The sequence below is a fragment of the Cherax quadricarinatus genome, chromosome 39 (assembly GCF_038502225.1).
Source record: "Cherax quadricarinatus isolate ZL_2023a chromosome 39, ASM3850222v1, whole genome shotgun sequence".
NCBI lineage: Eukaryota > Metazoa > Arthropoda > Malacostraca > Decapoda > Parastacidae > Cherax > Cherax quadricarinatus.
The window spans coordinates 6,203,380-6,229,710 of NC_091330.1; the positions used below are offsets into that span (position 1 = coordinate 6,203,380).

The window sequence follows — 26,331 nt, forward strand, 5'->3', positions numbered from 1 at the left end:
AGTCATTGCGATGGAATTTCCGAACTAAACAGTTTGGCTAAATAAACGGATCAGCACTGTAAATATCGTTGCAAGACTCACGGTTTTAGCATAATTTTTTTTAACGAGTTCCTGTATTTATTATAAAGTTCGGACTGTAAATGTGTAGCTACACTGACAAGCGTTTTCCAAAGTGTGTGGCTGACTTGAGTGGACTGTACCCTATCTCCGGTCGGTATAATTTAATTCAAATATTTTATTTTATGATAATATAACCATATACAAACAAAAATGTTATTGCATACAGGTATTACATTATGTAAGCTCTAATTTACAATGCAATCTACTCATATTTCAGAGAGATTTTTTTTCGTAATTTTTAAATAATATTTTCACTATTTTGTAAACCAAAAAAAAAAAAATATGTATGTGTACCTTTTCTATATCTGTCGTCAATTCCTCAGATGTGAAGAAACCATTTCTCTTTCGCCTAACCTTTAAAGAAAATTTAAAGAAATGACGCGCTGCAGAACAAGCTTGGATTGGGACAACGTTTTGCTCCGTGTAGTGTTTCGCTCTACACAGAGCGAAACGTTGTCCCAGTAAGAGCTCTTTCCGGAGCATGGGTCTTTTCTTCACTAGTACTGGCGATTGTGCCATTTCGATCCATTAAAAAGTTTTCGCTCTCCTTGAGTAGGATTCCCCTTTTTGAAGCTATGGGGAAAGTATGTAGAATTTAGAGGATGGGTATTATAACAATGGTTATTAGACAAATGGAAGAAAAAAAAAGAGAAGGCAAGAACAAATAACTATTCGAAATTTTTGCAGACTGTGCTTTTCAATTTTATTAAAACTGTAAATTACATATATATAATTCATGCCGGGTTTTCCAGCCAGTATTAAGCAAAGAGGTTAAAATTCTATGAATTTCGTAGCATTGCTCCAGCTGTAACCTTCGTATAATATACGATTTCATTAATTTCTAGCCCATTTGAATCTTTCCAAACGGAAGAGATCGGTGGTTAAAATGAATTTCAAAATCGATAATTAACATATCCATCAGGCTGGTAATTTACAAAAATACTGGTTGGACCGGCCTAGTATGGGTAAATATGGCCTACTAGAATTGCTTTGTACTGAAGACAGCTGTGGGATGAGTTTCAGGCCTAGTTGGCCTACCTTGTCCTGTCTTCTTAACAGTTCAAGACTCATCTTGAGAGCCTGGGAGTTCATCAAGAAGTAATTATTATTGATGGTGTACAGTACTGACAAGTTGATGAATAATGCATTGGCATCACTTGGGTATCTTTACTACCGAAACGTTTCGCCCTCGCAAAAGTCATATTCATCTGTATTTGTTTGAAGCCAATTGTGCAAGCGACAGATTTCGGCAATGAAAAGGTCCAAGTGTTGCAGACGTGTGTTTATCAAGAAAGACCCGTCGTCTCAAGGAGTCTTACTAGAGGAGAATGACTAATGATCCTGTTAAATTATAAATGTTTCCTAACAAAAATTTATATTATCAAAATTAACGTCTTTGTAGAAGTTTGAAATTATACTTAGAGGGTTTTCAAGATATTTAATGTGGTCAGAAAATAAGATACAAGATAGCTTTCATAGTTAATTGCAAATATTAAAAATGGTCGTATTTTTTTATGTAAACTCCCTTTTCATTTAAATATAGTTCATTAACTCATTTTTTAGATAATTGGACGATAGCCGCTCACAACAATCAGATAATATAAACAGTAATAAAAAAAGATAATACTGGTGGCCTTATTAGTGATTCTGGTTGTTTTCCAGTCAAATAAAGAGCGGTCTATCATCTCTTGTGAAAGAGAAAGAAATCAAAGACCCCAGTTAATGGGTCTAAGGTTAGATCACGTGACACGAAAAAGGGACAATTTGACTGAAGGTATTTGGGGTGGGAGAGGGAGGGGGTTATAGTGTCAATTGAATAATAATAAAAAAAGAGGATTTAAGTATTTTAACGTATAGGGCCAAGGTACCAGCGTCGTCTTGTGTTGTGAAGGTCAGGACAGTTGTATGTTGGTATTTTAATAATTACTCAAAAGAATTTTCAATCCTCACTATTCCAAGTCACAAATTTGCTAAATGGAAAAAAAATTGTATACGACTCAAAGCTTTAAAAATATAAACCATTTTTTTTCCCCGTAGAAATTATTATATCTGAAACGCTAAGCCCTGTCCAGTATTTCCAGTTTTTCTTTAGAAATAATGTTAATGTTGTAAGGTATACTGTTGGCGTCTCCAGACCACAATGTTAGACAAGGGTTGCAGAAGACAAGACGCTGGCCCAGTCTTTGGTTACGACAATCTGGTACGAGACAGAAGCCCTCATTTCACTGTTATTATTACTTTTTGCATTTCCTTGGAGCGCTCTCGGTAGCACTTTGTTCACATAATGACCTTTTAAAAAAAATATAGAGAATATCAAATGAATGCATTGTGAATATGAAAAAAATATGATATGTGATAATTGTTACGCTTACGAATGACTACAAAGTAGATTTAGAGATGTATGGTCGCAGTGTAAATCTCTTTTTTTAATTATTCGTTAATAACAGTTATGGCGGTTAATGGCGGTTGAGTCCCGTGTTTGGGTGCTGGAGAGAAGTCTTTTTGTTGACACTGTTGCTTCTCAATTACAACGGTGCTGGGTGTGTGGAGCCTCAGACGGCTGAAATTATGCTTATACTTTTTAGCAATTTTCTGATGAATCTTAGGGCCTACAGCCCATCTGCTCGAGACAAATTTAGGCTTGGGAATTTATAAATTTACTTAAGGTTAAGGAAAAATTATGGGCGTGTCACAACTGCTAACACCTGCGCCGTAATATATCATTAAAGTTATTGTAATGGCTTAAAACAAGGAAGAAAATAGGAAATGTGTGCTTTATTTTGTTTTTTTTTTTTTTTTTTTTTTTTGAAGAGGCGCAGGAGTCGACAATGGGCGTCCAGCAGCACCTCCTCACTTGACACCATCAAACCCACGCTTGCCTGCCGTCAAAATTTTTGGATTTCGGAGTTCTATGCACACGTTTTTCCCTTCCTCATTTTGTTCCCCCCACCACCACCACCACCACAACCCACTTCTCTCACATTTACACTAACACCGACGATCATGACTCGAGTTCCCAAAGGGGTTTCATTGTTTCTTTTCTTAGCTCTTTCTTTGCAGAGATAGAAGAAATCTTCATACGGCACTTTTCAACCAAAACAAACATGGCGTCGATAATCCAACTCTTAAGACCCCATGTGTAATCAGATGCTTTTTTTTTTTATCTCTGTTAAGGGGGTTTGAAAAAAAAAACTCGGAAATCTCTTTGAGAACCCGGGTTCAGACACAAATTATTATTTTTTTTTTTTGAGTTGGTGAATGGAAGACGAGGCTCATTCTGGCATTGATTCCAACAGTGTAGATCTACACGATTTCATGGCTCTCCTACGCTTCATTTATGGGAAGACAGCCATCTCTTAAGCAAGGATTATCATCAACATCAATGTTAATGTTTACGTTTCGAGAAGGGGATCAAAGCCTTATAATTAATGTTGCTGCAACCATTGCTTCTAATTTCTTCTATTACTACTGCTATCATCGCAGCTATTACTACTACTGATACTACTAAACACTACTGCTGCAGTTACTACCGTTGCTGCTGCTACTACTACTAGCATATTTATATCAATTTATTTTTCCTAGCATAATTATCAAGTGCACGGAGTATTTTAGAAAATTTCCCTTCACTTATCAAAACTTCTACTGCCGCACTTATTTCCTTCATTACAAAATATGTTCTATCATTTTACCCATCATCGTCATTATCGTTATCTTTTACGTCACTATTTTCACTGGCCAGCATCATCCGCCAGCACCATCATCCGCTAGCATCATCCGCTACCATTATCAGCATCATCGTCCGCTACCATCATCAGCAAGCAGCATCATCCCCTACCATAATCAGCAAGCAGCATCATCCCCTACCATAATCAGCAAGCAGCATCATCCCCTACCATAATCAGCAAGCAGCATCATCCCCTACCATTATCAAGCAGCAGCATCCGCCAGAATCAAGCCTCTCTTTCCAGCACCAGGAAAGTCACTCTCGCCTGGGCTACCAAATACAAATCAAACTGAAAATGTGGATGAAACTAGCTCTCCAATGATCCTCTGGAAAAGTGTACAAAAGTCACACACACACACATACACACACACACACACACACACACACACACACCTCAGATCTAATACTTTTTTAAAATAGATCATTAAAACAACAACAGCATTTGTTACCACCATTACCCTCGTCTCACTGTAAACATTGCCTCTTGGGCTATGATTTATATATATCAGATGGGTTATAATTATATATATGAGAAAGATGATGTCATGTGTTTGATTTATATATCCTAAGGTATTTAAAAAAGTAATTAAGTTACAATTCCGTGTCTGCACAATACCTCAGGACAGACCGAAACATCGTCAAAAGATTCTTCTCTTAAGAGTTGTGAATTATTTGTAAATTTGTTATTAACATATCAGAATATTTCTATGGAGCGTCAAGAGCCGCGATTAAGAGTTTTATATAAAGAATGAAGATCAATATAAAAAATAATCATTAAAAATCTACAAGTTTAGGCACTTTTCTAATATGTATTACGTTAAATTTTGGATGAAAAAAATAATCGGAAATTTTGTGTAAGTGCTGGAAAATATGGCCTTAAGTTGACTTATGAAATTTATTGCCTAGTCACCCCAAGATGAGCCTCTAACTTCCTAGAATATTTCATCTTTAATTTCTCTAACCCTTATCGTTTTTCATTTCAACATTTATCCAAGTTTCTTATTATCATAGATTAATAGGATTATCAAAGCTTATTCCTTGGGTAACATCGATAATGTGTTGGTCCAATATTTATGTAGGTGGGATGGGTTTGGGAAGGACCTACCAAGTAAGGGCCAGTAGGCCTGCTGCAGTGTTCCTTCGTTCTTATGTATGACCCATGAAGGTTTAAACTTTTTCTGTAATGTTAACGAGGTTAACCTAATTTCCACTTTATGCACCTGCTTATGGAAGTCTTGAAATTGTCTTTTCTTATTAACTCAGATCATACTGTATTTTTCCCATGAAGTCAGGTCATACACTGGTTGACCAGGGTTTCAATGAGGCTACCTGGCCTTAGGAATGGCTGCGAGGCTTGAACTTTCCTAACCAGTCACAGGTGTGTTAAGACACGTCTCACTGGGACGACCTTACGCGTTCTTCCATTTACTTCGTGTTCAACATCTGTCCTCTAGTTACATCAACTTGATCGTGTTCAACATCTTACAGCAATGTTTGTAGTAGCAATTATAGCAGCAAATATTAACTTACAGAGTAATGTGAACTTCCAAACTCTTGTGGTTCATTCACCTGGAGTTTACCTGGAGAGGGTTTCGGGCGTCAACGCCCCCGCGGTTCGGTCTGAGACCAGGCCTCGTGGTGGATCAGGGTCTGATCAACCAGGCTGTTACCATCTATAAATAACAAAAAGGCACAATACCGTGACTGGAACGATACACAAATAACCCGCACATAAAAGACAGAAGCTTACGACGACGTTTCGGTCCGACTTGGACCATTGACAAAGTCACACTAACAGAGGAGGAGCAGAACGGCTATATATAGGCAGGAAGAGGTGGAGGTAGTAGTAGTGGTAGTAGTAGTAGTAGTAGTAGTACAAGAATTGTATAATGCCGACAGGATGAAATGACACATGCACAACACCCGGGCATCCCCACCGTAGACGTTTCGCCATCCAGCCAGCCACTGGATGGCGAAACGTCCACAACAAAGACAACCAGACGCCGCACAAGTGTCTAATTTCATCAGTAGATGTAGTAGAAGAAGAAGAGGTAGTAGTAGTGGTAGTGGTAGAAGTGGGAAATAAGGAAGACGAGCCAGTCAAATACAAAGGAAGGGGAGCACTGCAAGAGAGCTAGAAACCCACAGGGAGAGAGCAAGCGCACCGAGGTGCGTGAAAGGGGAAGGGGTGAAATAAAATAAAGGAACAGAAACACGAGACAGGAGAGAGAAAGACAACCCAGAGGAGAAAAGGAGAGAGGAAAGGGGAAGAGGAAGAAGAAAAAGAAGAAGAAGAAAAAATGAGGATTCAGGTTAAGTCACGGGTGTTCTGAAGTTTGGAGCATTTTACAATGTAGTGGGAGAGGAAGGCATCTACAAAGACGAAGCCAGGGCTAAGGTTCATACAAGGAAAGTTGTGTATAAGAGAGGATTCAACTAAACGGCGACTGTTCGAGTTGGAAGTAGGGAAGACAGTTTTAGCAGAAGACCAGTCAATAGGATGGCTATGATCTCTGACGTGACAGAAAAGAGCATTGTTAGTGTCGGCAAGCCTAACACTATTTTTGTGCTCCCTAAGTCTGTCAGAAAGAGATCGACCAGTTTCTCCAAAGTATTGAAGAGGACAGGAGGAGCAAGAAATAGAGTAGACACCAGGAACATCTGTAGAGGGAGGACAGGTATGAACGAGATTAGTGCGAAGAGTGTTAGTCTGGCGGAAGGTAAGCTTGATGTCTAAGGGACGGAGAGAATTGTTGAGATTAGAAAGACCGGAAATGTAGGGAAGGCAGAGGATAGAAGAGTTCCCATGAGTAGAGAGTTTGGGAGAGAAGAAATTGCGTTTAGCACGTGAGAGGGCAGAGTCTATGAAAAGGGAAGGGTAGCCAAGACGGGAGAACGAATTATAAAGAGTGGAAATTTCTGCTGGAAGGAACTGAGGATCACAGATGCGGAGGGCACGGAGAAAGAGGGAGATAAGAACACTTTTCTTGACAGGGGAAGCATGATAGGAAAAGTAGTGAATGTACATGCCACTGTGCATAGGTTTACGGTAAACGGAAAAGGAAAAACCTGTATCTGAGCGGTGGACATGGACATCAAGGAAAGGAAGTAAGGAATTAGATTCCCATTCAGCTTTAAACTTAATGGAAGGGGCAAGATTGTTAAGAGCTTCAAGAAAAGGTTGGAAGAGACTGGAGTCATGAGGCCACAGAGCAAAGATGTCATCCACATAGCGGAGCCAGAGTGAAGGTTGCACATCGAGGGTAGGAAGAAGAACAGTCTCGAAGTGTTCCATGTAAAGATTAGCAAGGACAGGAGAGAGAGGAGAGCCCATAGCGACACCGAAGGTTTGGGAATAATATTTCCCTTGGAAGGAAAAGGAGTTAGAGTCCACACAGAGGCGGATCAGATCAAGAAAGACATCAGTGGGGATAGGGAGATGAAGAAACCCTTCATGGGCCTTCTCTCTAAGGAAATCAAGGACATCATCAAGAGGGACATTGGTGAAGAGGGACTCAACGTCAAGACTAAGCATCTTACAGGTTGGGAGAGAGCGAACCCGTTCAATGAAGTCTTGAGAGTGACGGAGGTGGGCAGGAGAAAAAGTACCAAGAAAGGGAGTGAGGGTTTTGGCCAGCCAAGAAGCAAGAGAATAAGAGACAGAACCTCTAGAGGATATGATAGGACGAAGAGGAATATCAGGTTTATGAGTTTTGGGAAGGCCATAGAAATAGGGAAGAGAGGGACAGATGACACGAAACCGTTGAACAAGGTCAAAGTCAGGAGGACAGAGGTCGGAGAGAGTCCTTAGTTTTTTGTTGAAAGTTCTCTTGATGCGATCAAGAGGGTGGAAACGAGAGGAGTGTAGGTGCGCTGGCTGGATGGCGAAACGTCTACGGTGGGGATGCCCGGGTGTTGTGCATGTGTCATTTCATCCTGTCGGTATTATACAATTCTTGTACTACTACTACTACTACTACTACCACTACTACTACCTCCACCTCTTCCTGCCTATATATAGCCGTTCTGCTCCTCCTCTGTTAGTGTGACTTTGTCAATGGTCCAAGTCGGACCGAAACGTCGTCGTAAGCTTCTGTCTTTTATGTGCGGGTTATTTGTGTACTGTTACCATCTCTTCACTAATAATACACCGAATGCTTTTGAGAACTAATTTTGTGTTCGTGGAAAGCGCTGAACTTGTAGGCATTGAAAGCGGTTCGCGGAAGTGAATACCACGCCCTCAGCCACCAGAAGTCAGCATTTTCTTTCTCTTACCCCACCCTGGCACTGGTAAGGTGGAGGGACTGGTGACCCAGCCCAGTAGCCAAATGAGATTCATCATTATATTCATTGGTGATGTATGACCCGTAGGGGTCTGTAAGACTTGGGGAAGGGCAGAATAACTGGAATTCCACGGAGGAAGGGTCCTTCATCGGTATTAAGGATCCTCACGTGAAAAGCCTTGAAGTCATCAGTCAGGGAAAGCTAGCTAGAACTACTGCATACCTTCACTTCCAGCCAATGATGATGCAGGTTTCTCTCTCGGGTCAAACCTTTCTACATGAACTTTTCGCGTGTTCAGAGTCCCGGGACTTTTCCCTTCTGGTCGACGGGAAACGATTGCGATGCCTTTGCCCAAACTCGCCCGCTTACCTGGCAATTATTTTGATGATGCCGCCGCGCTCTCAACTGACTCGACAGGTTTTTATCTAAGGGATGAGTTGGGGGATGTGAGGTGTTATGAAGGGAAGTGTGAAGCAGGTGAATGATGAAAGCTGAGTAACGAAGTATAAGCTAGATATCAAACCTTGGCATATTCGAGAAAAGTACCAGACTCTTAAAAAAATTGGGAAAGAGAAAATTGTATAATTTGGAAAGTTCTGTGACCAAAGTTCTATACAATAAAACAGCTGATATTACCATACATACACGTCGTCAGTCACAAATTCACAGGTTAAAACTAATCATATTGACGGTGTATAAATATATTCACTCGTATATTAAAATATTCCTATTTTTTTCTTCCCTAAAGAGAAAAAATAATCATAAATTGGACTAAAACACATTTAAAAAAGTCATCAAGTTCCCCCGAAATATGAAAGATTTAAGACACAGGTAAACCTTAATATATGCATCAAAGAAGGACATGATCACATTAAAGCATTTGGCAATGATCGAAACGTGTGCCAGTTAGTTTCGCTCTAAATTTGACCGTGACATTTCTCTTGGAAGGTTAAGAGCCAGACACACATCCTCTCACGAGTCCTATAAACAATTTTAAATATGAGCTCCTGTGGGCCACACCACCTGTAAAAACAGTCACTGTGGGGTAAGATGTCTGTTATAGGCGTTCTTCTCTTCAAGAAGGTTGCCTGGATGCCCAACGGCTGCTGATCCACGGAATTCGAGTTATCCTCACCTTCCTCGAATCAAACGTGATAGTCTCCAATTCTTCAGGTGTTGTATAGACCCTACAGGACTAGCGCTTCATCGTGAAACACGCACGCGCGCGCACACACACACACACACACACACACACACACACACACACACACACACACACACACACACACACACACACACACACGCACACACGCACACACGCACGCACACACGCACACAAAGAGTGTAGGACGTATTCTGCAAAGGAACCTAATCCAGATTGATAAGACAGCTCATACATGGATCTAGGCCACATGGTGGATGGTGCACACTGTAGCAGCGTCTGCAGCAAAGATAAATGTTCTAATGTACAGTGAATACAGAACTCGATATAGCCAGGACAAGATCAGTGAGGGTTGCATGAAGGCTATCACTGTGATCACTCGGTACCACCATCAGTAATTTGGTAACTGGGCACTAGAAGAATCCTCGGGATGGATCACCCGCTGACCAACTCCACCATTGTTCTTTGGCCCACCAACAAAGAGCCAAGTCGTCACTGGAGCTAAGCACTTAGCCGTTACCATCCACAGAACAAAAATTTTAGGCAGTTACTGGTGAAGAGAAAACGGAAACCTGCCACTAGACACACACACATTCAAGAAAATTCAGTAAGTTGGTTTATATGCAGGCAAGTCACGTAAAAAGGAGAGTTAAGTGTGCACGAGTAATGGGCGACCCGGGTACTCTACTGCATGACACCACTCAAGGAACATTAAATTATTATATCTCTGTGGAAATGCTAATCCCGTAGGGATGGTATATTTTCCCAGGCGCTGTACAACCCATAGGGGCCATATATACCTTGGGGCGACAGGAGGCATTCAGATTCAATCCAAAGAGCACAGGTCCAGTTCCTTAGATCAAGAGCCCCTCACCGGCATCAAGGAACTTCTCTGGTGGTGGGTAGGGATCACATACCACCTAGAGAATGGAAGTTTGACCCGAAGGGGAGAGTGCCTCCAATTCGATGGATGAGCCTTTTGCCAGCCATAAACACCTTCCTTGAGGGAACGCGTAACGAGAGCATCGGCTGACCAACACAGACGGGGTTTTAGCACAGGTGCGGCCAGATGTGTTAATCCGAACCCCCAGGATGTGAACCCCCCATACCATATATTCTTGTTACGATGCAATTTAGGTCTTCCTGTGAGGTTTGTAGCTCGCAGCGCTCGAGTCCAAGTGGCCTAAGTATTCGTATATCTCTTCCATTTACTTTAAAATGTCTCAAATCTTCCAGTGACTTTTTAGCTTGCACTGCTCACATCCACCTGACCGTAGTTGGCCTTTCTCTGACCTGCAATGTTCACGCCCTAGCAAAGGCGTTCACCACCTTCTTCTGGACAACCGTCCGTGTCTGTATGACCGTTCGTGGCCACCGCAGCCGTGACTGCAAGCCAAGAATGCCGTGGGACCGGTCTGGTAATGAAGCCGGCGCCGGAAATCGCCGCTAGCTCCCCTTCGTGGTAATCATACGAGAACCTCACGAAGCAGCAGTCCTGCGTATGATCCTCGGTGAGATATGGTCGACTATATCATGCCAGGTAGTGGTTGGCAAAGGAAACGTTATTACAGCTAAAGTCTTAGTGAAGTTACTTTTTTTTATGAGTGAAGAATGACAGGAGACGGGGATGGTCGCTGCAACCCGGGTTCACCCCCAGGCACTGCCTGACTTGGTGGATCTTGCATGACTCTGGAACCAGCACCCTCTGTACCCGTCCCAACGGCGTTTATCCACCATCACCAACCTCTTTCACTGTTTTAAACAGTTTTCCCCACTTTCCCCGGACTACACTCCTATAACCGACAACACAGCCGGTTATGGATCGGGAAAGGGGGGTGGGGCAGAGTGACACTCGCCCCTTCCTTGTAAATGCGAAGCACAATCGCGTATCTTTCATTTTTTTTGTTTGAATTGCGTGGTTCAGATTCCAAAGCAAGTGTTACCCAACCTTCCCTGAGTTGCCTGTCCCCGCGTGGCCACTACTCATTAAGTTCAAGGTTAGGATCCAACTTGGACGACAAACACAAGTCGGAATTTCTCATAATAGTTGATGTTCTCGTCACCCTTACTGACAGAGGAAAAATATGAAAATAATTGTCGTCACGGAGCTGCATCCTCGTCATTACGAGAGAGAGAGAGAGAGAGAGAGAGAGAGAGAGAGAGAGAGAGAGAGAGAGAGAGAGAGAGAGTGAGTGAAACCCAGAAACTTGCAAAAAGTGGACAAGCAGACTTGAATTCCACGAATTTTTTTAAAATAGAACATAATATACCAGAAGCACAATAAAAATACACTCTTGTCCTCATACATAGCAAGTGTGTTCTTCCAAGTGAACACCTGAAGTGTCAGTGATGACACTTTTGTGATGACCTATTGATAATTACAAGATAAAAGCTCTTCTGGCAGTGTAATGGATGGCCCCTCAGGGATGGCCTATCAGGGATGGCCCGTCAGGGATGGCCCCTCAGGGATGGCCCGTCAGATGACCCGTCAGGGATGGCCCCTCAGATGACCCGTCAGGGATGGCCCCTCAGATGACCCGTCAGGGATGGCCCCTCAGATGACCCGTCAGGGATGGCCCCTCAGATGACCCGTCAGGGATGGCCCCTCAGATGACCCGTCAGGGATGGCCCCTCAGATGACCCGTCAGGGATGGCCCCTCAGATGACCCGTCAGGGGTGGCCCCTCAGATGACCCGTCAGGGGTGGCCCCTCAGATGACCCGTCAGGGATGGCCCCTCAGATGACCCGTCAGGGATGGCCCCTCAGATGACCCGTCAGGGATGGCCCCTCAGATGACCCGTCAGGGATGGCCCCTCAGATGACCCGTCAGGGATGGCCCGGCAGGGATGGCCCGTCAGGGATGGCCCGTCAGGGATGGCCCGGCAGGGATGGCCCGGCAGGGATGGCCCGTCAGGGATGACTCACAGTTGTAATTACAGCAATAGAACCAGCATCAGTGTCCCGTTTTCAGCATTATGTTAATAGATTTTTAATGTTCCAGTGATAATAAACACGCGAGAGCTGTGTGTGTGTGTGTGTGTGTGTGTTGGTGTGTGTGTGTGTGTTGGTGTGTGTGTTGGTGTGTGTGTTGGTGTGTGTTGGTGTGTGTGTGTGTGTGTTGGTGTGTGTGTGTGTGTGTGTGTGTGTGCGTGTGTGTGTTGGTGTGTGCGTGTGTGTGTTGGTGTGTGCGTGTGTGTTGGTGTGTGCGTGTGTGTTGGTGTGTGTGTGTGTGTGTGTGTGTGTGTTGGTGTGTGTGTGTGTGTTGGTGTGTGTGTTTGTGTGTGTGTGTGTGTGTGTGCGTGTGTGTGTTGGTGTGTGCGTGTGTGTTGGTGTGTGCGTGTGTGTTGGTGTGTGCGTGTGTGTTGGTGTGTGCGTGTGTGTTGGTGTGTGCGTGTGTGTTGGTGTGTGTGTGTGTTGGTGTGTGTGTGTGTGTTGGTGTGTGTGTGTGTGTTGGTGTGTGTGTGTGTGTTGGTGTGTGTGTGTGTTGGTGTGTGTGTGTGTGTTGGTGTGTGTGTGTGTTGGTGTGTGTGTGTGTTTGTGTGTGTGTGTGTGTTGGTGTGTGTGTGTGTTGGTGTGTGTGTGTTGGTGTGTGTGTGTTGGTGTGTGTGTGTTGGTGTGTGTGTTGGTGTGTGTGTTGGTGTGTGTGTTGGTGTGTGTGTGTGTTGGTGTGTGTGTTGGTGTGTGTTGGTGTGTGTGTGTGTTGGTGTGTGTGTGTTGGTGTGTGTGTGTGTGTGTGTTGGTGTGTGTTGGTGTGTGTTCTGAAAGCAGCAAAAGTCATAAAGATGTGAAATTTGAATTTCGGGATGATATTGGCTTCCCTGGAACCCTTGGTAAGCAAGCAAAAACTGGTGTTTCCCTCCAAGGCGTGGTCCAGGTGGTGTGTGTGTGTGTGTGTGTTGGTGTGTGTGTGTGTGTGTGTTGGTGTGTGTGTGTGTGAAAATTATTGAGCAAATCACCTGCAGGAGACTTACAGGCCTTTACCTGAATTACTACCTGCAAGTAATTTGGGTGAAGTAAGTGGGACTTAAGTCATAGCAGGTCGCTGAACTGTAATTCATTCGATGCCCGATGCCCACCACTCGCAAAAAACTGGACCCGACATTAAATTAATAATTATAATATTAAAACCAGGTACTTTGGTAAATTAAAGTTATGTGGACTGTATGTTATTTTGGTTTACTTGCTGGGTACACAAAAATATAACTATTAGTACAATACATACAATAGTGTTATTAGAAAAGAACCTTGTATTGCCACTTACCATTTAATTACTGTAGATGGATCACACCACAACACCTGCCTAACAAACAGACCCTACAGTGGCCAGCTAGAGATCTAAATGCAAGGACTAATGGTGCACTTCCCTGTGAGTGATGTTCCCTTATCTTCCGCCATCCAGACGTAATTCTTGAAATCAAGCAAATTTCCTGTGACAATTCTTCAGCAGGGGGCATAAACATGGCTTCCTAATTGCAAATTTAGGCCGAAAACTCCCCAATTTGGCTCGGAAGACTCCGGACTATTAGCAGAATTTCTCATGACAACCAGCGTTCACAAATTACAAATGACGTCGCCTCCTTCCCTGGCGTCCCTCAGCAGCTGTTCTACACCCCCTCCCTCACTCGAAATTTCTCGAAGAATCCAAATAACATCACATTTTAATACACTATTATATTATTCATTTATATGTTGTACATTTAGGAAATTGTGTAAAAAAAATTCCACTGAGTGTGTGTGTGTGTGTGTGTGCGCGCGCGCACACACACACACACACACACACACAAACACACACACACACACACACACACACACACACACACACACATCATGTAACCCCTAATTAAAAGTAGGGGCGCCATTAGTACACTAAGAGAAAACACCATAATTGCCCAGGGCCCAAGACTGTTCAACAGCCTCCAATCAAGCATTAGGAGAATTACCAATAAACCCCTGGCTGCCTTCAAGAGAGAGCTGGACAGATACCTAAAGTGAGTGCCGGATCAGCCGGGCTGTGGCTCGTACGTTGCACTGCGTGCGGCCAGCAGTAACAGCCTGGTTGATCAGGCCCTGATCCACTGGGAGGCCTGGTCATGGACCGGGCCGCGGGGGCGTTGATCCCCGGAATAACCTCCAGGTAACCTCCAGGTTATAACAAAACTAGATACATGTGTAGGTACCTAAGGATGTTGATTTATAATCCCCCTTTGAGATCATGTATAATTATAAACTAAATCTTTTAAAGGGGTGGACCGGTAAGCCAGAAAAAGGCCTCGATCAAAGGACCAAAAGCACAAGTAAAAGCACCATAGAACATTTAACAGCGTTCTGATAAGTTTAGTCAACACATGACCCACCCAAAGACACACCAAAGGTCAAAATATACATATGAAAACAGACATTATATATATATATATATATATATATATATATATATATATATATATATTTTTGTGTTTGTGTGTGTGTGTGTGTGTGTGTGTGTGTGTGTGTGTGTGTGTGTGTGTGTGTGTGTGTGTGTGTGTGTGTGTGTGTGTGTGCGCGCGCGCGCACTTGGCCAAAGGTATAAGATAGGATGAAGTGACAGGGTTTGAGCAAGCCTTGGTGTATGTGGGATCACTGAAGCATTAGATGATGGTGCATACAGGCCACAGCATTAGACAGATAGATAGATAGATAGATAGATAGATAGATAGATAAGATAGATAGAGTGCGGGAGAGGGAGTCACTGCAGCCTTGTAAACACTACCGTTCTGACTGTGCTAGAGGTGGCTTTGTGTCGTCTTATTTGCCCTATTCTCTTACACGATCATCATCAGGTGTGTCCATGAGATCCTGCAGCGTTGTCGAAATGATTTTCTCATATTTCTATTCATAAAGCAGCTTTAATTTGCAGTCCAAGCTTATAATACACATTTATTTATCATCAATACAACAAGGACTGTCCTTTTACCGCCTCTATAATTCTTTGAAAACAGTTTAACAGGTAATATTTAATGTGAGTGAAAACATTTCCACAGTTTAAATTTAATATTAAACTTTTTTCCCCACATCTCTAACTTAAAAAAGAAAGGTGAAGACTGAACTGCGTGTTTATATAAATTGTCTTTCACGTCAGTGTCGTATCTATTCATATCGTCTCTATGTGGAAATTAAACTGATTCCGGCGGTTCTTAAAGTTTTACAATTAGAGCATCGGTAAAAAAGGACGAGAAAAATTATACCTCAGTACATCACTGATATGAGAAGTGTTGATTGTAGTGTTGCCAACACTTAAGGAGAGAGAGAGAGAGGCTGAGTGTTGTCAACACTTGAGAGAGAGAGAGAGGCTGAGTGTTGTCAACACTTAAGGAGAGAGAGAGAGAGAGAGGCTGAGTGTTGTCAACACTTAAGGAGAGAGAGAGAGAGAGAGAGGCTGAGTGTTGTCAACACTTAAGGAGAGAGAGAGAGAGAGGCTGAGTGTTGTCAACACTTAAGGAGAGAGAGAGAGAGAGAGAGGCTGAGTGTTGTCAACACTTGAGAGAGAGAGAGAGGCTGAGTGTTGTCAACACTTAAGGAGAGAGAGAGAGGCTGAGTGTTGTCAACACTTAAGGAGAGAGAGAGAGGCTGAGTGTTGTCAACACTTAAGGAGAGAGAAAGGCTGAGTGTTGCCGTCAGCAATTAGCATGAACAAAAAATAATCACAAAATTCATTCAGAGGGAAAGACTGGAAGAGTGAGTAGATGGGTATTTAACTTCCTAATAAACACAACCCAAATTGTTGGTGAACGAAGTGAAATTAGAGGCTGACACGATAAAAAGCTCCGTTTTCAAAGACAAGGGAACTCGCTACCAATTCTTTCTTCTGTTCATACTTGAGTCAGAAAAAAAAACCATAGCATTGTATTATCCTTAACAGACGATACTAGAATTCGTACAGGAGTAACATCTACTGAGGATACAACGAACCTTCAAACTGATATAAACTAAGTCTTCCAGTTAGACTCTGGCAACAATATGGTGCTAAATGAGGACAATTTTCATTTAGTCTGCTATGGAAAAACTGAGTAGACAGAAACTAGAGCTGAATATAAAACAAACTTGAATCACTTAAGAGCGGCAGCTCTATGCAAGCGTTGACAAGAATGCTGCAAGAAAGGCTAACTAGAATATTCAAAACAAGAGATGCTAAGCGAATGATGATACGCTATTTTCTCTAGGTTGGAATTAACAGCCCCTTTCAAGGCAACCTAAATTGCAGAGCTGGAGAATGTACGGAGAACCTTCAATGTTCGTATAAATCCAGTGAAGCACCAAAATTGCTGGGAACACTTGAAGTCCCTCAAGTTGGGCTCCTTGGAACACAGGAGAAAAAATCTAAATATTTTATATCTGGAAAATTTTGGAGAGATTAGTACTAAATCCACACATCGAAATCACTCTACAAAAGCAAGAGGCCGTGCAGACGGTGAAAAATACCTCTAATGATAGCAGGGGCGCGACGAGTACACTAAGATAACTGGCTATCTGTACAGAGACCCTCCCTTTATATACGAGCATACGGGAAATTACCAACAGACACTCAGTTGTCTTAAAAAGTGATTTAAAAGTTTCTCAAAATACCTGATCAGCGTGCGTGCGGTTAGCACTGACAGCATAATCGATTGGGCCAGCAACAGCGAGGTATGGTCTGGGATCGGTTCGCATAATAATTATATGAATTAGTGTTGAGAGTTGCTGATACAATTAAGAAGAAAGAAAAGAGTTGAGCGCTACTTACCAAAATAAAATATCCGAGTTTTGTCCAGACGTAACACCATCCTGGGATTTCCTGTCTGACCTTTTCTATTATCACGGTCATCTTGGGCCTGGACGTGATCTCTGGGGATATTCACACCATCGTCAGTCACCATAGAGAACCAGCAGCAGGCTCTGGCAACCTTGGTGTCCTGTGGCCTGATAGGCAACACTCTTGCTTCACATACACAGTGTCCGTGGTTCGATCCCCGGAAAAAGGTGGACACATTGGGCGTGTTTCCTTACACTTGTGGCCCCGTTCACCTAGCAAGCAAATAGATACCTGGGTGTTAGTCGACTGGTGTGGATCGCATCCTGGGGGATAAGATTGAGAGCCCAGTGGAAATAAGACAGTTCTCGACGACACACTGTCTTTCCTGGGTTATCCTGGAGGAGCTAACTCTCCGGGGTTAAAAATCAGAACAAAATCTTATCTGATCTTCCCTCCGTACAATGGTTCTCTCAGCTGTTTACAAGCGTACCCCCACCACTGTTCCGATTAGTTGTCACTGTGTTTCCCAGTGTCTCCACACTAACACCAGTCAACACCACTCACACTGTTCTAGCTCATTCTCACCCGGTTACCAGGAGCTACCAGCCAACACAAGCACCAGGTTTTTCACATCCTTGGACACAGAAGGAATGACAGAGGAACCATTTCAGTGACTGTCTCTAAGCGACGAATTAGCTCGTTAGGTTTAAAGCCCAACTACACGAGGGTAGTTAAGGTTACACTTCACCTGTGACATAACATCAAGAATTATTAAACAGAATAAAATTTAGAGTAATTGAACTCTTTATGTACACAAGTATTCCTCTGTGTGTAACTCTACAGAGATATACAGTACTGTGTATATGGAGATATAAACAATTGTGTAAATGCAGAGATATACACATTTATATACGGTGGGTTATATGTATTCGCGCTGAAAGATATACACCTCTCAGTGTATACTGTATTTCCTATTCGCTACCCTTTATCAGTTGTATTCCAGTTGTATTACGTCTCCTTACAATGACGCCTCGTGCAACGTACATCGTCATCCTGAGGTAGCAAGCATTTTGCTCAGTGTTTGAAGGTTCAACTCACAGCTGAACGAACTGGGGTTCCTTTTCAGGCTGAGTGATTATTATTATTATTATAATCAAAAAGAAGCGCTAAGCCACAAGGACTATATAGCTCAGGCTGAGTGTGGAGACGTATCGTTAGATCTTATTACAGCTGCTGCCTAAAAGATTCTACTGATTATAGGAATCAGTAGAATCTTTTAGATAGTCTTTTGGCTTTGAAAAATCGAAGTCTGTAAATAAAAGGCCGACACCAGAAACAAGAGTTCGGGCTGAAGTCCGAGTTGGTGTTCCCAAGACACGATCAAGATTCATAGTTGGTTCATACCTGGAATATACCTGGAGAGGGTTTCGGGGGTCAACGCCCCCGTGGCGCGGTCTGTGACCAGGCCTCACGGTCTATCAGGGCCTGATCAACCAGGCTGTTGCTGCTAGCCGCACGCAAACTGACGTATGAACCACAGCCCGGCTGATCAGGTACTGACTTTAGGTGCCTGTAAAGCCTCTTCTTGAAAGCAGCCAGGGGTCGATTGGTAATTTTCCTTATATGTGCTGGGAGGAAGTTGAACAGTCTTTGGCCCCTGACACTTATCGTGTCACTATCCTCGACTAGCATGGAGAAGGTTTCTAAAGATGAGTTTGATCACTCAGACTGTCAGAATGGTGAGTAATAGGAAGCCTTAAAGGGTCCTCGTATACCCGATAGGCATTAAACCTAATAAACCAACCAAACTAAATTACTAATCACCTGTGGTTGACGTCGGGGAGCAGGTGTAGAGAGAGAGAGAGAGAGAGAGAGAGAGAGAGAGAGAGAGAGAGAGAGAGAGAGAGAGAGAGAGAGAGAGATTCCTTTACGTCTGGTTCTTCAACTGTCTATGAAACAAGAGATTACGTTTACAGTGCACATTTGCCCTGGAAACTAGCTGAGTGTTCCCGTAGAGTGTTGTGTTGAAATGTTCAGCTTCAACAAACGGTACTAGTTCCCCCACTCGATCTCCCGCCACCACCACCACACTGACTCCCCCATCATACTACCCTTAACTCCACCACCACCGCACCTACCCCACCGCACCGACCCCACCGCACCGACCCCACCGCACCGACCCCACCGCACCAACTTATCCTTATACACCTGAACCTGGTCCCTCTCTTCTCGTTCAAGAATGTAACTTAGTTTCTGTGGAGGGAGGATGGAGCCTCCACTACTCTTGAATGGCCCACGCGGTTTTAGCACTTCCCATAAAGAGAACACGGCTTAGGTTCGTAGCTCCTGCATTTTTTTTACACGCTCAGAGTTGTTGATATTGGTTTTAATTTTGCAGAATGTGATAGATCAACAGTGAGCTGCTATCTTGTCATACTCCATCACGCTCAATGGGTTACATATTTCTTTCTTTCAACACACCGGCCGTATCCCACCGAGGCAGGGTGGCCCAAAAGGAAAAACAAAAGTTTCTCCTTTTACATTTAGTAATATATACAGGAGAAGGGGTTATTAGCCCCTTGCTCCCGGCATTTTAGTTGCCTCTTACAACACACATGGCTTACGGAGGAAGAATTCTGTTCCACTTCCCCATGTAGATAAGAGGAAATAAACAAGAACAAGAACTAGAAAGAAAATAGCAGAAAACCCAGAGGGGTGTGTATATATACGCTTGTACATGTATGTGTAGTGTGACCTAAGTGTAAGTAGAAGTAGCAAGATGTACCTGTAATCTTGCATGTTCATGAGACAGAAAAAAGGACACCAGCAATCCTACCATCATGTAAAACAATTACAGGCTTTCGTTTTACACTCACTTGGCAGGACGGTAGTACCTCCCTGGGTGGTTGCTGTCTACCAACCTAGTACCTACATGGGTTACATATATGGTGTTGAAATGTGTCACCCTGACTTGGGAGACTTCAGTAGTGTCAGCCTGAGCTGGGAGACATCAGTAGTGTCAGCCTGAACTGGGAGACTTCAGTAGTGTCAGCCTGAACTGGGAGACTTCAGTAGTGTCAGCCTGAACTGGGAGACTTCAGTAGTGTCAGCCTGAACTGGGAGACTTCAGTAGTGTCAGCCTGAACTGGGAGACTTCAGTAGTGTCAGCCTGAACTGGGAGACTTCAGTAGTGTCAGCCTGAACTGGGAGACTTCAGTAGTGTCAGCCTGAACTGGGAGACTTCAGTAGTGTCAGCCTGAACTGGGAGACTTCAGTAGTGTCAGCCTGAGCTGGGAGACTTCAGTAGTATCAGCCTGAGCTGGGAGACTTCAGTAGTGTCAGCCTGAACTGGGAGACTTCAGTAGTGTCAGCCTGAACTGGGAGACTTCAGTAGTGTCAGCCTGAACTGGGAGACTTCAGTAGTGTCAGCCTGAACTGGGAGACTTCAGTAGTGTCAGCCTGAGCTGGGAGACTTCAGTAGTATCAGCCTGAGCTGGGAGACTTCAGTAGTGTCAGCCTGAACTGGGAGACTTCAGTAGTGTCAGTCTGAACTGGGAGACTTCAGTAGTGTCAGCATGAACTGGGAGACTTCAGTAGTGTCAGCCTGAACTGGGAGACTTCAGTAGTGTCAGCCTGAACTGGGAGACTTCAGTAGTGTCAGCCTGAACTGGGAGACTTCAGTAGTGTCAGCCTGAGCTGGGAGACTTCAGTAGTGTCAGCCTGAACTGGGAGACTTCAGTAGTGTCAGCATGAACTGGGAGACTTCAGTAGTGTCAGCCTGAACTGGGAGACTTCAGTAGTGTCAGCCTGAACTGGGAGACTTCAGTAGTGTCAGCCTGAGCTGGGAGACTTCAGTAGTGTCGGCCTGAACTGGGAGACTTCAGTAGTGTCAGCCTGAACTGGAAGACTTTAGTAGTGTCAGCCTGAGCTGGAAGACTTTAGTTGTGTCAGCCTGAGCTGGGAGACTTCAGTAGTGTCAGCCTGAACTGGGAGACTTCAGTAGTGTCAGCCTGAGCTGGGAGACTTCAGTAGTGTCAGCCTGAGCTGGGAGACTTCAGTAGTGTCAGCCTGAACTGGGAGACTTCAGTAGTGTCAGCCTGAACTGGGAGACTTCAGTAGTGTCAGCCTGAACTGGGAGACTTCAGTAGTGTCAGCATGAACTGGGAGACTTCAGTAGTGTCAGCATGAACTGGGAGACTTCAGTAGAGCAATGAGGATATCGTCAAGCATTCCATTAAAGGCTGATCATCTACAGCGGTTTCAGAAAGTCTGCTTCCAGCATATATACGCTGAGAGAAATACATCCCTATTGTCTAGTCTAGCAGATGAATGCCAACCAGGAGGAAGCAAGCAGCCAGGGAAATGGCACGGCTGGCAATACTAGGAGAGGCAAGTGTCGGTCATGCTTACAGCTTCGTTGTCTCAACTCTAATGGTTTCCTCCGCAAACACGGTAGTTGCCCTGGTTCAGGATGTCCTCATGTGGAAAGTGATGATCCAGAGCCACCTCAGGCACCTGAACCCACTCCAACAGATTTCATCTCATCAGACAATCTCTTGGAAGCAATTAAAGCAACAGGTACGAGGACACTCACACATATTCCCAAAGCAGCCCGTCCACACGCAGCTGAGAAACTTACAGACCTCCTGAAAAAAGTAAACGATGGTTCCACTATCTTAAATGCTCCACCAACCATCAAGGCATGGCACAACTTGCTACTTTTTGGCAATGTCTGCTTAGCTGTACCGGAAAGAAGGGGAAAGAGGCTACCCTCAATGATAATTAAATCCTTAAGAGATTTTCCTAGAGTTGATAACCTCATTCGCCTTCCCCGTCAACACAAAAAAGGGAGAGGCAGAACCCCCACTCACTCTACTGACAGTGAAAAAGTCAGAGTCCAGGTGAGCAAGAAAATTGAAGAGGGCAACACAGTGGGGGCAATCAGAATTATTACCAGTGGAGATACAGTTGCTCCCAGGGATGCTGACACGGCTGAAGCACTTAGAGGAAAGCACCCTGCCAGGGAAACCAGTGGCACCAACAGTTCCAACACCTCTGTCCCCACTATGGAACCATTGATTGTGGAAGACTCAGACATTTACAAAGCAATAATGTCGTTCCCATCTGGCTCTGCTAGGGGTTACACTGGAATAAGGCCACAGCATTTAAAGGAAATGGTTAATCCAGTTATTGGGGAAATTGCAGAGACACTGCTTTCAGAGATCACAAGGTTCGTCAACAATTCCTTGGCTGGTTTGATTCCTGATGAAATTAGACCTTTCTTTTTTGGTGCAACACTTTGTGCACTTAAAAAAAGAAGGATGGAGGAATTCGGCCAATTGCAGTAGGCAACACGTTACACCGCCTCGTATCCAAAGCTGCTGTCCGAAGTATTCGTACACAGGCAGCCATGATGCTTCAACCAAACCAGCTTGGCTTTGGGGTCTGTCAAGGAAGTGAAGCAGCGGTTCATGCAACAAGGGCGTATATCAACAACCTGCCTGAGGACAATGCAGTGGTAAAATTAGATTTCAAGAATGCGTTCAATCTCCTGAAAAGAGACGTGGTATTAGCAGCAGTACAAGAACATTTCCCTGGTCTCTTCCCTTTTGTTTCAGCTGGGTATAGCAAGGAATCAATGCTTCTCTTTGGAGAGCATTAAATCACATCATCGGAGGGTGTCCAACAAGGAGATCCTCTTGCACCATTTCTCTTCTGTATAGCAGTTAGGGAAATCACAGTCAGACTGACCAGCGAGCTAAACATCTGGTTCCTAGATGATGGCACACTAGCAGGTACAAAGGAGTCCCTCCTACATGACCTTACACAGGTAATGACACGGGGACAGGAAATGGGTCTCATCCTGAATCCATCCAAATGTGAAATCATCTCAGTCAGTCAACAAGTGATAAATGCAGTGAGACCAAAACTACCAGGAGCAGCAGTCATTGCCTCCACAAATAGTGTCTTGCTAGGAGCACCTCTGGGAAGCAATGCCATTGACACAATTCTCAGGAAGAAATTGGAAGAGTTAAGGAGAATGGAACAACGAATAAGCAATCTGGACACCCACGATGCCTTGTACCTTCTCACAAAGTGCTTGAGTCTGCCCAGGTTGACATATTTCCTAAGATGTGCACCTTCATATGATAACCCTACACTGCACGAATATGACAGTATTCTGAGGCAGATTTTTACGAAAGTACTTAACCTTACTCTAGAAGACGGGCAGTGGAACCAAGCTACACTTCCAGTCAGACTAGGAGGCATTGGTGTCCGCAAGTCATCACAGATTGCGTTACCTACTTTTCTATCCTCGTGTATAGCATCCAGAGAGCTTGTAGCAGCGATTCTCCCTGAACATCTTAGGGACAAGATTGGAGTCCAGGACCAAAAATTCATTGACGGAGGAATGATCTGGGATAATCTAACAGGCTCTGAAACCAGACCTGCTCCCCCCAACAACTACAAACAATCGCACTGGGATGGTCCAATAGTGGAAAATATTGCCTCAACAATGCTTCAGAGTGTCAGGGAAGGATAGAGCCCGCCTCCTGGCAGTGAGAGCCCCTCATGCTGGGGACTTTCTGTTGGCTGTTCCCAACTCCAGCCTTGGCACACGCCTCGACCCATAGACCATCCGCATCGGTGTTGCCCTTCGACTTGCCGCCCCTATTCTCGCCGAACACAGGTGTATTTGTGGCAGTGAAGCAGCAGACCGATTCGGGTACCATGGTCTTGTGTGCCGTAAATCCGAGGGAAAGATTGCAAGACATGAGGAGGTTAATAACATTATCAAGAGGAGCCTCACAACAGCTGGATGCCCAGCAGTAAGGGGGCCACCCCAACTATGCAGATCTGATGGCAGCCAGAAGCGTCCAGATGGTATTACCCTTCAAGCCTGGACAGATGGGAAGCAGGTGGTGTGGGACTATACATGTGCATCTACCTTGGCTGATACCTATCTCCAATACACCAGGGAGGAAGGAGGGGCAGCTGCCAGCTTCAGGGAGTCCCAAAAGTCTAGAAAATATCGAGAACTTGCCCATCATTATATGTTTGTTCCCATAGGCTCAGAGACCCTTGGCTCATGGGGAAAGAGTGCATCTAAATTCCTTAAGGAGCTGGGAAAAAGACTCATCAGGGTAACTAGGGATCCCAGGGCAGCTAGTTTTCTGTTCCAGCGACTCAGTGCGGCTGTTCAAAGGGGTAATGCCTGCTGTATTTTGGGCACACGCCGCAGCTCTGAGGAGCTGGATGAGATTTTCGCCTTATAATCGGTGATACACACGTAACAATATGTACCGTATATGCCACCTTTATATCAACAATGTATCTCTCAGTGTATATATCCTGCATTACTTCTAATATATTTCACTATTGTATAGACAGCCGTGTGAACAGAAGAATCAATGTATTCACAGTATGGAAAAAATAGATTATTATTATTATTATTATTATTATTATTATTATTATTATTATTATTATTATTTGGTGCTGTATAACTCTTGTAGGTTCAGCGCTTCTTTTTTATAATAATAATAATAATAATTATTATTATTATAATTATCATCATCATAACTGAGTCACGAAATCGTGGCTAAGGCGTCGGTTTGGAGTTTCGTGACTCTCTGATTGCGGGTTCTAACCCCACCCGTGGTATGGTGTGATCGTAACTGAGTGCTAAACACGTAAGGGCCATACAGCGAGGAAACAGCTAGAGCATCAGTCATAAAGGTTTTTTTTCAGATGATTCATTGGAAGGAGGTCAGTCGCTGTCCTCTGCGTCAGAAGTTGACTGACGTCGGTAAAACTGTTTGTGTTTATGTTGTGAAGTTTATGTCACACTCACACACTTCTCTGTCGTCCCTCTCGCTCGTGACTCGATTATGGTGAAGGATGTTCGAAATGTTGTGTAACGATTTATCTCCAAAATGTAGATAGTGATGCTGGTGTATCAGAGGAGACCGCACAGTCCACCAGGAAAATAATTGGGTTGTAGTGCATAAGAACACACAAAGAGCGACTGGAAACTACTTATGCCGACGCTTCGCCTTCATAGCACTTTACAAAAGTCTGATCTATAAAGCCTGCTGCGGCGCGAAACGTTGCCTTCAAGGTTTTAATTGTTACTGGCGTGTCTTCAACAACCACGCCTCGTTAGTACTCTCACACAATCTACTGTTGCAAGATAACAGGGTCTTCACTCGGTCACTGAGGTCTGTATACAACACATGCTTATACGGATATCCTGGAAATGATGCATATACCGAAGGACATAATTTGATGATGATCAGCAATGACAGCATCAATGGGATGATCATGTTTCGTCTTGTCGAAGTACACTGCAACATCTGAGCTGCCCAACCCGTCTCCTCAACTCCGTAAAGCGTAGTTAGAAATTCAAAACGAACCATTTTTTTCTCTTTTTCTTCTCTTCTCTTCTGCTGAAGGTTCTTTAACGTCTGGGTTATTAGCACGCAAAACACTTGAGCGAGAACGTGACATCTGTCGTCCGAGAATGCTTCCACGACGACAATTATGTCAAGAGTACGAGTGAGCGGGAAGCTGTATATGAGAGTTCTACTCTGGTAATGACTGGAAGCAATTATATGGAGAGACAGGACCAGTATCGTCCCGCCATGACGCCCAAAACTCTTCACATGGAATGAAAGAGGCATGAGTAAATCATCACTACCCAGTTCTCTGTCATATCCGTCAGTGGTTTTCAATAATTTTCACGTCATTGTGAAATCTTCGACCTTGATAATGAAGGCAGAAGAAGGAGCGACCCGACAAATGGATGAAGATTCGTAAAACAGGGAAACTGGTATATAATTAAGAATTTTGCTCTTTTATACATCTCCTCCATTGATAAAGAAGCTAATGTTGGTAGACAGGATGCTGCCATCCTGCCTGCTCCTGTTTACACCCACCTTGACTAGGAGATGTATAAGGTAGGTGCCCCTGGAGGTAGGTAGGATATCAGGGGCGTAGCCCCGTGTGCTGGCGTATAAGGCGCACAGCCACCTAAAGGGCTCAGATAACAGGGGCTTGTTGAGTGACATGGGAGTGTGTGTGTGTGTGTGTGTGTGTGTGTGTGTGTGTGTGTGTGTGTGTGAACCAGACTTGGGATGCTGTTGGTGCTTCGTACACCAGTACAATCTCTGAGAATCAGTTATCCTGTCTACCCAGTCTTAGCAGTAGAAAAAGGCAAAAGAAAACATAATGAGATGAAAAGGAAGAAGCAGAAGATAAAGAAGAAAACTGCAATTA

General features: G+C 43.9%; 1 protein-coding gene across 2 annotated transcripts in view; it reads right to left on the bottom strand.

Moving 5' to 3' along the window:
- The window catches only part of S2P (membrane-bound transcription factor site-2 protease), a 243,114-nt gene extending 225,442 nt beyond the window's left edge, over positions 1-17,672 (bottom strand). The window contains exon 1 of one of the 2 annotated variants that reach the window (XM_053787480.2): positions 17,047-17,672. In XM_053787480.2, the coding sequence (XP_053643455.1) occupies positions 17,047-17,127 (81 nt within the window). In that variant the 5' untranslated portion in view covers positions 17,128-17,672. The remainder of the gene's footprint in view (positions 1-17,046) is intronic. The other variant, XM_053787482.2, reaches the window with a different exon arrangement.
- Between the last annotated feature and the right edge of the window lie 8,659 nt (positions 17,673-26,331).